We start from the raw sequence: 14,266 nt of genomic DNA on the forward strand, positions 1-14,266 counted from the left end.
TTGGGGAAATTTTCAGTTCAGGTTTTTGCCCATGATTCCAGATAATCCCAGAATTTTGGACGTTCAACCCCCAAAGTTGTTATTTTTTGTTTCCTTCCGGTCAACAAAATTGAAATTTCAACTCCATTTTTCATGTCAGAATTTAGGATTTACAACCTTTGTAAAAGTTAATCTTGGTTATGTCTCATTCGGTAGTGCTGTACATTCCACCCCTTTTTATATGAAGCAAGAGAAACTGGGCCTGTGTGAGAAGAACACCGGTAGAATTTCTGTCCAAAATGATTTGAAACAACTACGTTTTAGAGAGAAAACATGCTAAATTGTTAATAATGACAGTCGATCCGCTGTTGATGCAGCTAACGGGGGTCAAAACGACGGCAACAGAAATTCTGCTCGTGTCAAACTGGTGGAGTTTGGAGGAAGGTGCCTTCTCCCGGTCACGTTCTCTCCAGGTGGAACAAACTGTACAGTTATGTTGAAAATAAATCCGTCATCATTCATTACCATGCTTCATCAGAATGTTCAAACTATTAAATCTGTTTTTTTTTTTAAATACTTCACTTGGATTTCCTGTTATTTTGTCAGTAATGATGCCCAGTTAACAAGTTTTATTGAACTCAGTCCGACAGGAGAAAAGAGGGAACCTCACAATAATGCGACAGAACGTTCGTTACATAAAGCAGCTTTTACAGACGCTGGTTGGTCCTGTCTTCTGTGAGGACGCAGTCCAACCTTTGACCTTGGGTCCACAAGCGTTAAACCCTGTTGATGGACTGACTTCGAACAGCTTGTCCTGTTCAAAGAGATCGTTCTAAGCATTTTATCGCCCCCTAGTGGCAGGCCACAGTAAAGCAAACAAGCTCCTCCCACTTCCTGTATTTAAGGCCCGAAGTGCTTCTTACCGAAGTCCATTCTGATGTTTAGCGGCGAGTCGTACAGATGGAGGTGATCCTCTAGACTCAGGAGGTCATCTTGTCCTAAAAGCTTCAGCACAAGATCCTGCGAGATGATGAATTCCCAAGACTCTGGAACGCGCTTGGAGACGTATCCGTCCGGTTAGAAATCATTAAAGAAATTATTAATTAAACAAAGGGCAGAGAAGCAGGAACACACCTTGGATGTTTCCAGTTCCTGCAGCGCTGACAGAACCATGCAAACCAGACTCTCGGTGTTCTCCTCCTCCTCGAGGCCCGGGACCTTCTGACCTGCAGCGATCACCTTCAACAGACCACGACGATGATGAGCGTCGCGGCCGTCGCCGTGGGCAACACTGTACAGCGCAACACAAACCTTGTAGCTCCACTGTTGGAACAGCCGTCCGTGAGGGTTATGAAGCAGGAAGAGAACCTTGGATTCTTCCACCATGGCACTAAAGTAACAGGTTGCCTGGTTTAATGAGATCATTTCACCACCAAATACCCCCCCACCCCCCCACGCTACACATCTGCTGCCACATACGGGGGCAACATCTTACCGGTTTGGATGTTGCTGGAGCTTTTTCAGGTCTTTCAGAACACAAAGGAGAACCTCTCTGGATGACTGTTGGAGACACAACAGATCTGATACAGCACATCTCTGTGTGAGTCCTGAGGACACCCCCCCCCCACCCCCCGCAGTCAACCTACTTCAACGATGTGCAGCACACACGACGGATAAATCAGCAGCTGGCCGGTCATGTGGTCCAGCTCAAACTCTTTACTGAGCTGGAAGTGGACCTTCTCAAAGTGCGCTGTGTGGAAACAGACAGCAGAGACGTTAGTGCCCCACATTCAGATACAAAGATTCTTTTACCGGTGTAGCTGGGAGGAGGGGGGCAGGGAAAGTACTGGTGACTGACCTCCCAGTTCTGCCCTGACGGCAGGCTGACAGAGGAGCCGAGAGATGATGATCAGCTGCTGCAGCACGATGGTCTTTGGAGACAAACAGGGGAAGGTGGAGAGTAAAATTACAATCGCGCCGACAGAGACTTTCCTCATACATCCACAGGATCTATTCAACGTTGGCTGGAAATGATAAGACAGACTCCTGAGAGGGCTTCTGTTGTAGCGGCGCTGCAGATATACACACCTCCCCATCCTTCTGTGCAACACGCTGCTGACATAAAGTATTCTCCGTCACATCCTCATTTTCCCCTCTGCCTGTTCTCTCTTTTTCTCTGGCTGTGTTCATTTTAAGCAGCGAGGAGTGAAGCCGACTCGGCTGTGTTGGTGGAGACGTATATCCTGGAAACCTATTGTCCCGCACGCGCTATAAAACCGAGCCTGGTACAGTCAGACATAAACACGTGAGCCAATCACAAGTGGACATTTTAAAATGAACTAGTCTCAAAGTCTGGTGACTTTGCTGTTTTTTTTAAAAGATTCCAATTCTGGTAAATCACTCTATCTTTTGGTTTGGAAATTGGACTTCACTGTCAAATACCTGAGGGTCTCTTAGATATATCAAGGCTATGTAGCCTTTTGTGTTTCTTTTCGTAGTTGCTGCCTGTGGTGGAAGTTAATTGACACCAGGGGTGTAAAGGCCAGTTGTGATCATGATTGTTGCTTTAATTCAAAGATCCTTTGACCCTACAAAGGCGGCGGGAATAGATCTGTTCTTCTTGTTGCACTGTCAGTTGTGGAGACTAATCAATGCATGTTTCGGCAATGAGGGAAACATGTATCAGGTTTGCAAAGATGATTAAAAAAAAGAAAATCCCAGCCACTTCTCAGACTGTATATCAGTCGCTGAACATTTATTGTTTATAATGTACATTCTTAGAATATATGAATCAATTGTCACTATCCTTCAGAGGATCATGTTTTGCATCGATGGAAGCGCTATAAAGGTGCTATTTTCTCCATTAAACAGCTGCTTTCAGGTCTATTTGATACTTTTTTAACAGATGGCTAACTTTAGCTCTGTTAGCATTTACAGGCTGCTCAACAAACCTCCGCCATTTTGCCCTGAAACACATCCAACACTGTGCCCGTGTGGGTTTCATCCTCCTCAGACTCTCTGTTTTCCCACGATTTGGACGAAAAACTTGGTATTTTGGCTAAAGCAGCCATGACACTTGAAACTCGGGCGTCTTGGCTGAACACTGTCGCCCTGGCAACGCGGTCAGGATGCGTTCAGGTGACCACAATATGGCTGCGTTTTTCTCACCACTCGTCAGCGTCTACAATAAATGCCAGACTTTTGATTGGTCAGTAAAGTGATTTTTATTTTTAAGGAGTTTAGACTGAACACTATATACTGCACAATAAAAAAAACGTACAGCAAAAAAGTTCTATTAATTTTAACTTCGTTTCGGTTATTTGCCAACATATGTGGCTGTACTCAATCAAATGTGAACGTCACGTTTTTTAAATCAAATCAAATCAATCTTTATTTATATAGCGTCTGTACAAACATAATCATTAATGAATAAACCTCTTGAAAGTTATGTCGTGCATGTCTGACCAACAAGTATTCACATACAGCTTAATTACCCCAGATTTGATCTTTTAAGCTTTTTGAACATCTATGCCTTCTCTATGCCTTATTATTTCTTGGGGAACCTCACAAGTAATTTAAAAATATTATATTTACAGAGTAGTGTTATAATATTTTGTTATATAGCAATCAGTTGGATATATTTTGTTTCTTGTCTTCTTCTTCTGGACCAGCAGGGGGCGTAGGGTGGCATTGCGTATGTTGTGCGCAGTAGTGATTCTCGTAAAGCCAGTGGCGCAACTACGAACCCAATCCACGCCAATACTATTTATTTTGGCTGATTTATTATTGCAATTCCTCCGAAAATAATTAGTCAAGAAAAACAGGAGTGTGATAATCCAACGCCCTAAATACGCTTAAATCGACCCTGTCTGGGAACCTTGACATTTTGGGCGGATTCTCCTTTAAATGCTCCACTGGGAGGCGGCGGAGCTCGGCAGAAGGTGGAGGAGAAGGTCGGTCCGTCAGCACGTAGCCAGGAGCAGAATGAACCCATAAACACCACCGTCCGGGGCGATGTTCAGGTAGGCAATATTGTGCAATTTTAATCTCCTTTGGGTTGTATTTTCTATCCGAGCCGTTTACATTTAAAGCGCTTAAACTCGCTGCACATCTCCGGCCGATGGTGAGATCGATGCTCGGCTCGTTTGGAGCACCCAGTTTGAACAGCTGAGCTCAGCATCATGTTATACCCGAACCCGTTTCCATCTTTTAAATACTGAAGTTGCATTTGACAGCCTATCGGTACGTAATTCCATCGGGTAATAAAAGACGGTTCCGATTCATCCCATTTTTATCATATAGGATTTATGTCCGTGCTCAACAGGGTCTCCTTTAACCTCTGAATATGTGAAAATAATAAATAAGATCATCTTTTGTGGTTTCCCTACAACTATATTTTTATTTTCTACTGTCCTTGTTAAGATAAAGATCTGTCTGAGATGAGATTTAAATGTAATTTATATATATATATATATATATATATGTATGTATATATATATATATATATATATGAAAATACACAGGTGTGAAACTGTAAATCTTGACAGTTTTCACCATTTAATCCATTTTAACTGGTTCTCAGATGGTGGTTTAAGTTCAGAGTTGCTCTGAATTTAAGAAAGTAGAAATTTAAAAATATATATATATATATTAGTCATTGAATAATAGTAGAATGAGGTCTCTAAGTTGCACCTATAAAGACAAATCGAGAGTTTTTATCATCTCTAACAGCTCAGAATTTTAATCAGAATACCCTGTAGTCTGTAAGTTAGACATTAGAAGTGCATGTGAGAATGCTGAGTCATGTTCTGAGTCATGTTCCCTTGCACATGTTTCAGATAGATCAGACATCAGGCTGTATTTCAGTTGCAGTCACGCCTTTACTGGGCCGCTGAATAAACATTATTTTATTATTTATTTATTTATATTTGATGAAGCACATCAGAGCACCACGCTGCTCAAATATTGTGTCTGAAATAACTTTTCAGTTCCTGCAGGCCTCAAAGATCCTGTGATATAATCTGAAACCAGAATATTCGGAGAATTCTATTTTTGCAGGACAACACCCAGCAGACATCCGAGCGGCCCTGAATGGCTCCTTGTGTGCCATGAATGGATGCTGCTCTGTTTCCTCCCTTCATTTCCAGGAATGTTTGCCTCCCTTTGCTTGATTTTTGTGCTCTGCAGAAAGAGAAAAGGCTGTACAGGAACAACATCATCAGATGTAAACCAAGAAAGATTAAACAGATAATAATAATCTTAATACGTGGAGTGGTTTGTACCGAATCACTGACCCTGACTGGTTATGTTTATAATGGGCTTTGTGGGAAAGTCACCAGGAGCGAATTAATGGAGCCCATTATCCAAGCGTCCTCGATTGTTCACACGTTTGTAAAACCACATTTTTTTATTCCTCGTGTAGAGTCAGAGGGTGCATCTTTAACACAATCCTGCATTGAAGTGAGATTTCCTGAGTTTTGTGGGCCTACAGACGTCAGTCAATAGCTTTTACTTTGTTAATATTGCAGAGTTTGTATGAGATGTGACTTTTCTTTGTCCTAATCAATCCTGTTTGTCTTTTATTTAAAGATTTGTTGGCCATGGAAGCAGATATGATACCAAAATTCTCCTCAAAAGACGAGGAGATTGACTTTTGGAAGACACTTTCCCTCAAATACAAAACCAGGTATGTCATTATTTTATTTACTGGTCTGTTATGACTCAAAGACATGTATAGAACATGGCTGATTAAATCCACATCTGAATGAGAGAATACAAAGAACAGAAGCGGCTTCTGCCCCAGGAAAAATCCAAAATTTACCATAAATCTGATGACCGGAATAGAGGCTGACGGCGCCACCTGCTGTTTGTGAAGCGACATAACAGAATAATGAATGATGTTGCTTATATTATATAATAATAAAATGTATTAATTGGCCCAAAACCTGACGTGTTCCATTGTGTAACAGATTCTACCTCTGGTAAAACCTTCATATAAATCCAGCCGTAAATAAATTCTGTTACAGACGAGCCACAGCTGATGAAATGACAATCTCAGCCAGGGCGGAGCTGGTCTCTGTAAAGATGATTCTGTTTGACCTTTTATCATTTAATCCCATGGGTAATGAGAATGTGAGGAGAAAACACCACTTTCATACTATAAGATTTATGATGCTGGCTATTCTGCTGCACTGACCTGTTTTAATGTTGGGCTAATAACTGTTAAAGAGCGTCGGTCTGCAGCCGCCTCACGGTTCAGAGGGAGGCCGAGTGCTTCCCTGGCGGGCTGAGAGGCAAACCTTTCTAAATGGAATCCCTGGCTCTGTGCCACCGCCATCGCTCTCACTCCCACGATGGCTTGGTTCCTTTATTTGCCATTTATAGAAAGCAGAATCGGTGCGTGAGCGCTCATGCCTGCTTGACTCAACACATGCTTATGTCACTGCGACCTCAAGCTGAAGCCCCTCAGTCAGATCTGGGCCTGTAAGACTTCTGCAGCATTGGGGTAAAAAAAAAAACTACAGCAAAACACTCTGTTTAATGCTGTAAACAACATCAAATGTCCATATTTTTTACCTGGAGCTCAGCGGTCCAGTGAAAAGATACAAAAATAAGCTTGCGCAACATTTGATGTATTTTCCCAGCATGCTTTGGGGCCCAACCTAGTTCTGTCTGGTCTGGATGTGCCCACAGCTTCCAGGAGGCTCAGGAGGAGCTGCTGGAGTTTCAGGAGGGCAGCAGGGAGCTGGAGGCCGAACTGGAAGCCCAGCTGAGTCAGGCCGAGCATCGCACCAAGGACCTGCAGTCTGAAAACCAAAGACTCAAGAACGAGGTCGAAACACTCAAGGTAACAGCAGGAAGTGGAACCTGTGGGCCAGTGGCGCAATGGATAACGCGTCTGACTACGGATCAGAAGATTCTAGGTTCGACTCCTGGCTGGCTCGCTCTTTTTGTGAATTTCCTGATGTGGGATCAATAAAGTTTTATGGATGGAGACACATCATGTGACCACGTGTTGTGTCTCCATCATTGATCAAGAAGAGCTGCTTCGTCCTGGCCCTGAAGGCTGCGTCAGTTCCCCCTCTGACGTCTCAGGAGGCCACAATGGGGGTGAATTGAGGTCGGGCCCCAGCCGCTGCCCCCCCAATCCCCCCCCCCCTGATTTCAGCACTTTCTTCTGTGTATTAAAGAAGCTGTTGAGATGGGGTCAAAAAGGGAAATCAGAGTTGTGAGGACTTTGTTTTCCAGTGAAGATGATTCTTCCTGAAAGGCTGTGAATCAAGTCTGAGGTTAAAGTGCTGACGTCGGCGCTCATTAATCAGCACCTGCTCTCCGCTGGGCTTTATGTTTACACATGCGGCCCATCTCCGAGACTCTCATGCATTATGCATCAGCTTTGTCTCAGTTTAATTCCCAACCAAAAGATAAACCTCAGCGTGAAATTTATTCAAAGTCTATTTGACTCCATTGAGAGATTTTCGCCTCCTGGAGGTGCAAAGGCGACAGAATTTCAAATGAGAATCAACCCCACGAGCGCTGCTGCGTTTGGCTTCTATAAGACAAAAACTGCTCAGGTGACGTCACCTTTCCATTTTAGGATCTGTGACACGGCCAAACAACAACAACAACAACCTGATGGGTTTTGATCAGAGTTCAAAAGAAACCAACAACTCCTGCTGAGGATGTCAGTCGGACACGGTGGCAGAACTCTGAAATATTGTAGAGGGATATCTTTTATAGAACATCTGCAGCTTGTTTGGCCGCATTTGTGTCGCCGCGGTAACGACAGATGTGGGTCAGATGCACTCGGAGCTGATTTTCCAGCTGATTTTGCCGCCGCTCTGGATGTAGGTCACCTCCCAGTAAAATGAGCGCGGCGCTGAACAATAGATGAGGTCGCTCCTCTCCTCCGGATCCAGGTTAGGTGGATCCAAGTTGCTGCTCTTCATCCTGTCCAACGCTGTCGTTTCCAGGACAAACTGGAGCAGCAGTACTCTCAGAGCTACAAGCAGATCTCCATGTTGGAGGACGACCTCGGCCAAACGCGCAGCATCAAGGACCAGCTGCACAAATACGTGCGCGAGCTCGAACAGTCCAACGATGATTTGGAGAGAGCCAAAAGGTAAATCTTTATAAAGAACTTTATAAAGTACGTGTTGATCATTAATTTACAGTTCCTGTGGAGTTGAAAACAAACGTAGCGGCGGAAGTTTTGAGAAACCTTGACTTGATTAAAATGAGGAAATTGGATCCCTCAAATTAGACTAAAGTCAATACTTCATTTTCAAAAGCCTGCGTTATTGATCGCTTATTCCGGCCCCAGAGGACGTTTCCTTCACTTTCACCCCCCTCATTTTTTAACGCGTGCTTCAGGGCGACCATCGTGTCTCTGGAGAACTTCGAGCAGCGTCTGAACCAGGCCATCGAGAGGAACGCCTTCCTGGAGAGCGAGCTGGATGAGAAGGAATCGCTGCTGGTGTCGGTGCAGCGATTAAAGGATGAAGCTCGGGGTAATTATTGACTAGCTTAGACTCGTTACCCTCCCCGTCCCTCCGCTCCAGCTCATTAACATGCAGCGGCGCCGATGCCCTTTCTCTGTCAGTCACCACGGACGCCCCCCTTCTGAGACCCTTTTCTTAATATTATTGGTGGTTTTCTTCCGGACCTTAGATCTGAGGCAGGAGCTGGCCGTCCGTGAGAGGCAGTCAGATGTGAACAGGATGTCGGCGCCCAGCTCGCCGACGCAGGACAACGAGAAGATGGACTCTGCGGTCCAGGCCTCTCTGTCTCTTCCCGCCACCCCGCTGAGCAAAGGGCTGGACAACGCCTTCGCCAGCCAGACGGGTAACAGCTCCGCATCCAGTCGTTCAGACACGGACGGCTCCAGAGAAACCATCAAAATATATATTTTACATTTCTAAATCCCACACTGTCAAAAGTGAAAAGATTACAGCAGTTACATTTTTTTTCCCACAATGCAATGCAGTGCTGAGCTTCTGTCTTTCCACATACAGCACTGTCAATTGCATATAGCAGCAATTCACCATTGACCCCCTCTGCCAGGATATCAGCCCTCAACATCGTGAGCGATTTGCTGCGGAAAGTCGGGGTGAGTCCTCCTTTTCTTCCTCCTCCTCTTCCTCCTCCTCTCCTTCCTCTTCATCACTGTTTCCGCAGGCTCTGGAGTCGAAGCTGGCGGCCTGCAGGAACTTCACCAAGGACCAGAGGGCGAGGAAGGCGTTCGCTCTGGACAACAGCAACGTGCTCAACGGCAACACGACCAGCCAAACGTTTCAGTCCTTCCATACGTCGTATTTTGAGAAGACGTGAGTGAACTTTAACCCGTCTGCCTTTGGAAAAGGTTGCGCTGTTGGAGTCTTTACTGTTGGATTATTATTGACGGGGAGCTGGGGGGTCAACATCCGTCTAGTTTCAGTCACGTGATTGATCTGTTGGTGATTTTTTCCTTTTTATGTTAAAATCAGGAATAATAATCAGGCTAATCTGGCAACGAAGAACTCAGGTGGTGGTGCTCGAATTTCTGCTCTGAATATTTCATGTTTGACGAAAATCTGTATATTCATTTTTAGGGATTTTTTTCCTTCTTTGGATATAAATTGTTGAAACAATTAAGGATTTTAACACCAGTTCTAAGGCTGGGAATTCTCAGAAGCATGTGCTAATGATTAAAAAATAGCTAAAATAATAAATATTTCACATTAAATTAGTTTAAATTAGTCCCAGTGTGACGTGGCTGTTGTAGATCCTCTGAAAAAGCTATTTAACATAATTCTGGGACAACTGTCGGGATCTGTAGGTTCAGCCGTTTCACAAACTTTCTGCGTCTCTGCTCGCTCCTCTACTGGGCTAAAAAAATCACCCAAACCGGCTTCTTATGATGTCACCGTTTCCTCCAGGGCCACGAACGGGCTGAAACCTGGAGCCCTGACGGCCATCACAGCCCCTCCGGCTGCCTCCTCCCCCGGCCTGGTCCCCCTCGCTGTGTGACTCCAACCCCAGAAAGTGAAGCAACAGCTGATACAGCAGAATTGTCCTGTTCAGCCCCCCCCCCATCATCTGTTACCCACACTGCTGTATTTATGAGTCCACGTGTGTGTATTTGTGTTTGGGTGACATTTGCTCACTGGCTCATGTAGTTTGCTCACTACTCTTCGCACACCTTTCCTCTGTGAATGAGACGCTTAAAAAAAACAAAACAATTATGCAACCAATTAATGATTTCTACTGTGAATTTTTTCATTCCTTTCATTTACCAGCAATAACATCAGTTCAGGTACGTGCACTCGCGTCCACTGCTGACTCCACAGGTGGGTCAGCGCGTCTGGATGGGTCTGTCAATAGTTTACTGTCAGGATTTAAAGGGTCTTTGTGTCATTGCAGTGAGTCAAACACAACATCTCTCTGAACTATGTGACATGATGTGTAGGTATGGTCATATTGATCCATTATTTATAGATGACCGGTTAAGAGGTGACCTCATTGTGTCGAGTTCATTTATATTGTATTCTATAGTTGGAAAGTGTTTTTTCACCATTTTATAAGAAAGTAAAGCACTTTGATCTTGTGGAAAATTCCTTTTTTTTTTTTTTCATTTGAGTGCAATATTGCTTGTTTAAAATGTGGGTTTCATTTATTTTCTGATTTCTTTTGAAGCATGTTTAAATAAAAGATTTAAAAGGGGGAAAACAGTTTGCAGCCATTTTATTACTCCAACTTGTATTTATTGCTTTTTCAGAGGATGCTCTAAATTGATTTCTCCTCCCAACTGTCCAAAACTTGATACCACATGAATCAAGTATTTTCCTTTTTCCCCCACATGTGAATCATTCCGATGAAAGCCGATAGAGGGTGTCGGTACAAATGTAGGAAAAACGAGCTCATTTACACGTTTGTAGAGCGAAAGCTGCAGAAAATCTAAAGGACAAGCTTGAATTTGTTAGCAACACTGCCCTCTGCTGGAAAAAGAAAATATGAGTTTTCAAATTTCACTTCATTTATGCCAGTGTCTGAAACAAAACTACATTTCCAACACATTTGCGGATAGAAACCACTTTTAATTCGAACTGATACTGAGTTTATTTGGACATAATACCCGTTTGTCCTCGCCAGAAGTCTCTCATTATGGATTATGCGGCGGGATGATTTAAATAAATCCATTATGATGGAAAACCCCCAACATCAGGGTCACGTTTACAGCCGTGATTCAAGCTGCACACCACAACTGTAAATCTGAACATGATCTCCAGATGTGCGATGTGTCCAACACTTCAGGTGCTGCTGGCTCCTCTCTTCTTCTCAATCACCTCCTCTATCTGCCTGTGTCTCCTCTCCAGGACCTCCATCCTTTTTGCGTTGTTCCTTTCTCTCTCCTGCGCCCTGAGCTCGTCCACATCCTCAAAGAACCTGTGCCTGCACCCACAGGCAAGTTTCACCATCACGACATGAGAAAACATTTAAGAATATCATTAATTAATTCATCGTTACATGGTTTTACCTGCCCAGGGATTGCAGGTGGAAATTAGTGAACACAAACGTTCAAAGAGATTTTAAAAGCTAAATTGAATGAGAAGATAACATTTTCCTGCTGTCAGATACAGAGGATTACGGAAAACATTTCCAAAACCTTAGATAAAATCATTAACGTACCTATTGAAGAAAGCAGTAGCCAGTCCTACAATTATGGTCCCAAACAAAATGGGCTTTGTCAGACGTTTTGCAGTGGACAGTTGATTTTGTTTCATTGCGGATACAGTCAAACAAAATGTCTACAAGTATAAAATAAACGAAATAGTTCGCCAGCTACATGAGTATTTCAGCTGACCTTTCAAAGTGTAACGCGCCTCCTTGACACACTCGTTTACTTCCGTTTTCAAGTGTTACGCAAAAATATCCCCATACATTGTAAAGAAGTTATTAAAAATAGACAAAAAACGATATAGATATAACTATTTTAATAGCGGGTTTGATATATTTTATTATCCAGTATTATATGTTATTTCCTCCCAGTTGACAATTCTAGGAACTGTACTCCTGTCAGGTTGCGACTCCGACAATTTTATAAGACGGACCACATCCGGAAACTACGAAAAGCAAAGTAAACACAAGTCGTTGCTAACATTTATTTGACCAATTATCACTGGCCGACGGGGTATTCGGAGACACAAGGTCATCGCAATGCCAAATTAGCTCGAAAGATGTGGAAAAAAAGGTCGTATGATGATTCTGAGCGGTTAGAATATTTACAAACGCTGGTCACAGAATTTCAGGACACCGACAGTGAAGGTGGGTAAATATGACAAGGGTCTTTATATTATATTCCAAAATCTTTAATTTCTTCTTAATTAGGGATTTAGTATATCGAATGGTTTTCAGGCACCCTCTGAAATGCCTGAAATGATTTCGTATGAAATCTTATGAGAATATATTGTGTGAATGTGTGTGCGAGATTTATGTTTTAAGACTAACGGAATCTATTAATTCTATTCCAATGCAAGTGAAGACTTCTTAAGTATGTTGCTAAGATATGAGGTGTATCAGACAGACTTTCATTTTTTTATTTCGTTTTTAATTATTTCTTTTGAATTGCACCCATAAGGTTGTAATGTCAGCGCTCTCTAGTGGCCAAAACGGAAACCATGCAGTAAATAGAAAAATGCTTTTATTGTCATTACACAATTAATTGCGTAACGAATCGATCAACAGTCTATGTTCTGGTTTAGCAAATTTTGATGCTGAATTTAAATCAAACCTTATTGCTGTTGGATTCTTTCTTTTGTCAGAGGCGAAGGAGCAAGTGCTGGCCAACCTGGCCAACTTTGCATATGACCCAAAGAACATTGAGCACCTGAAGGAACTTCAAGTGACTGACCTCTTCTTGGACATGCTCACTGAGGAGAATGAGAACTTTGTGGAGTTTGGGCTGGGTACGCATCCTTTTCCATAAACTGTGGGAATAGTGTCTGCATTTCATCAGATCACCATTGGTAATCAGTCGTATTGTGTTGTGTGTTTCTCCCAGGGGGGCTGTGTAACCTGAGTATGGACCCCGAATGTCAGGACATCATTTTACAAAGCAGTGGGATCAGCTTAGTCACAAACTGTCTGTCAAGCCAAAGGGAGGAGACTGTCCTGTCAGCCATTACTACCTTAATGAACCTCATCTCGCCCTCATCCCGTTCTGAAATCACCAATGCAGCCATGGTGCAGTGCATGCTGCGCTTCTCCCTGTCGGAGAGCCCCCGCCTGCGTAACCTGGCTGCTGTTTTCCTACAGGACTGCTGCACTGAGGAAGAAGTTGCTCAATTTAAGCAGCAGATGCAGGGACAGCAGACGGCAGTCGGTATACCGCTGCCCAAGGACTGAGGCACAGCCGACACCTTCTATGGTGGTTTAAGGTTTTCTTTTTCCACAAGACTTTGGGAATATTTGGCAGAACTGGTGGAAACAAGCAGGTGTTGATTGTTTGACGTAATTATTCATCTATGGGGTTTGTGCGTCAATTCAGAGTAGGCACATGTTGACCCTGGTGCAGGGATTTTGTCCCACCCGCTAGAGCAGAATTCCAGTTATTCCCAAACGTGTTGGAGGCGGCTGAGGTCAAGACTCTAAGATCTTCAACAGCAAACTGAGAAGACGATTTCTTTAAGCCTCTGACATTTTCCTGTTAAAACAAGAGAAGACTGGGATTGTGCTGACTCGGGCCTGTAGATTTGCAGTTAGAGAGGAAAGCGGATCAATAAGATCACTTTTATTTGTTAAACAAATTTACATGGAAAAAAATCGTGCTTGTTTATGGTTACTGTCTAATGATGCTGGACAGGTTATCAGAACTTGAAATCCCCAAAACAAGAAGTTCAGCCTTCCAGAAAAATGCACAATGAACAAAGAGCTCTCCAAGTCGCAGCTCATTGTTTGGAATATCAATGCCAACTCATATTTCCCCCCACAAATGCGCATTCCTTTGGCTTTGAACTGGTTCCCAAACATTCGGTGTGGACGTTGAACTACTCTGTCCCAACCTGTGAATCCAGATACAAAATATCTAAAATAAAAAAGAATAATAAACCTCTGCGGTTCCATCTCAAGAGCCAAGAGCTGCTTTTTGTGGGTTTTTAAGAGCTATTTCTGGGTAGAGTCCTTCACGTCTAGACAGAATCTGACACTGGACCCCGCAGCAGTCTGTTGGGCTGCTCATGTCGACTCCGGAGGAAATTCTTTACAGCTTTTTCAAGCCTGTCTCTCTGATGTTCTCTCACTCAAAACATTC

The 14,266-nt window shown here is 43.4% G+C and overlaps 3 protein-coding genes, 1 long non-coding RNA gene and 1 other non-coding gene across 6 annotated transcripts; 3 read left to right on the top strand and 2 right to left on the bottom strand.

The window, feature by feature from the left end:
* Positions 1-589: 589 nt before the first annotated feature.
* Positions 590-3,099, bottom strand: tex47 (testis expressed 47). Of its 2 annotated transcripts, XM_029835918.1 has the most exons (9): positions 2,422-2,478; positions 2,068-2,261; positions 1,838-1,910; positions 1,626-1,729; positions 1,475-1,539; positions 1,291-1,369; positions 1,114-1,218; positions 903-1,035; positions 590-793 (listed from the first exon to the last, which is right to left on the bottom strand). In XM_029835918.1, the coding sequence occupies exons 2-9, from the start codon at positions 2,167-2,169 to the stop codon at positions 756-758; spliced, it is 699 nt and encodes a 232-aa protein (XP_029691778.1). In that variant the 5' UTR covers positions 2,170-2,261; positions 2,422-2,478; the 3' UTR covers positions 590-755. The 2 variants fall into 2 exon arrangements, with proteins under 2 accessions (XP_029691778.1, XP_029691738.1); XM_029835878.1 differs by lacking the exons at positions 2,068-2,261; positions 2,422-2,478 and adding an exon at positions 2,931-3,099.
* A 599-nt stretch (positions 3,100-3,698) lies between these two features.
* Positions 3,699-10,211, top strand: ndel1a (nudE neurodevelopment protein 1-like 1a). Its single transcript, XM_003961073.3, has 9 exons — positions 3,699-4,001; positions 5,569-5,665; positions 6,673-6,826; positions 7,953-8,101; positions 8,353-8,489; positions 8,650-8,823; positions 8,994-9,088; positions 9,157-9,305; positions 9,897-10,211. Exons 2-9 carry the CDS (start codon positions 5,580-5,582, stop codon positions 9,985-9,987), a joined length of 1,035 nt encoding a protein of 344 aa, XP_003961122.2. The 5' UTR covers positions 3,699-4,001; positions 5,569-5,579; the 3' UTR covers positions 9,988-10,211.
* Positions 6,851-6,923, top strand: trnar-acg (transfer RNA arginine (anticodon ACG)). Its single transcript has one exon. It is a non-coding gene; the product is annotated as a tRNA-Arg (tRNA).
* Positions 10,212-10,703: 492 nt separating the features above from the next.
* LOC105417328 (uncharacterized) lies at positions 10,704-11,871 on the bottom strand. The gene is made up of 2 exons (XR_965057.2): positions 11,647-11,871; positions 10,704-11,409 (listed from the first exon to the last, which is right to left on the bottom strand). It is a non-coding gene; the product is annotated as an uncharacterized lncRNA (long non-coding RNA).
* A 167-nt stretch (positions 11,872-12,038) lies between these two features.
* armc7 (armadillo repeat containing 7) lies at positions 12,039-14,086 on the top strand. The gene is made up of 3 exons (XM_003961072.3): positions 12,039-12,282; positions 12,780-12,923; positions 13,019-14,086. The coding sequence occupies exons 1-3, from the start codon at positions 12,195-12,197 to the stop codon at positions 13,360-13,362; spliced, it is 576 nt and encodes a 191-aa protein (XP_003961121.1). The 5' UTR covers positions 12,039-12,194; the 3' UTR covers positions 13,363-14,086.
* Positions 14,087-14,266: the final 180 nt, after the last annotated feature.

The sequence above is a fragment of the Takifugu rubripes genome, chromosome 1 (genome assembly GCF_901000725.2).
Source record: "Takifugu rubripes chromosome 1, fTakRub1.2, whole genome shotgun sequence".
Lineage (NCBI taxonomy): Eukaryota > Metazoa > Chordata > Actinopteri > Tetraodontiformes > Tetraodontidae > Takifugu > Takifugu rubripes.

Excerpts from the sequence above, each read along its gene's own strand:
- tex47 (XM_029835878.1), bottom strand. The coding sequence starts at position 3,050 with ATGGCTGCTTTAGCCAAAATACCAAGTTTTTCGTCCAAATCGTGGGAA. Across the intron at positions 1,219-1,290 it reads TCCAACAGTGGAGCTACAAG|GTGATCGCTGCAGGTCAGAA; the intron begins GTTTGTGTTGCG and ends GGTCTGTTGAAG. Across the intron at positions 794-902 it reads AAACATCAGAATGGACTTCG|GACAAGCTGTTCGAAGTCAG; the intron begins GTAAGAAGCACT and ends CTCTTTGAACAG.
- ndel1a (XM_003961073.3), top strand. The coding sequence starts at position 5,580 with ATGGAAGCAGATATGATACCAAAATTCTCCTCAAAAGACGAGGAGATT. Across the intron at positions 6,827-7,952 it reads ACGAGGTCGAAACACTCAAG|GACAAACTGGAGCAGCAGTA; the intron begins GTAACAGCAGGA and ends TGTCGTTTCCAG. Across the intron at positions 8,102-8,352 it reads GATTTGGAGAGAGCCAAAAG|GGCGACCATCGTGTCTCTGG; the intron begins GTAAATCTTTAT and ends CGCGTGCTTCAG.
- armc7 (XM_003961072.3), top strand. The coding sequence starts at position 12,195 with ATGTGGAAAAAAAGGTCGTATGATGATTCTGAGCGGTTAGAATATTTA. Across the intron at positions 12,283-12,779 it reads TCAGGACACCGACAGTGAAG|AGGCGAAGGAGCAAGTGCTG; the intron begins GTGGGTAAATAT and ends TTCTTTTGTCAG. Across the intron at positions 12,924-13,018 it reads CTTTGTGGAGTTTGGGCTGG|GGGGGCTGTGTAACCTGAGT; the intron begins GTACGCATCCTT and ends TGTTTCTCCCAG.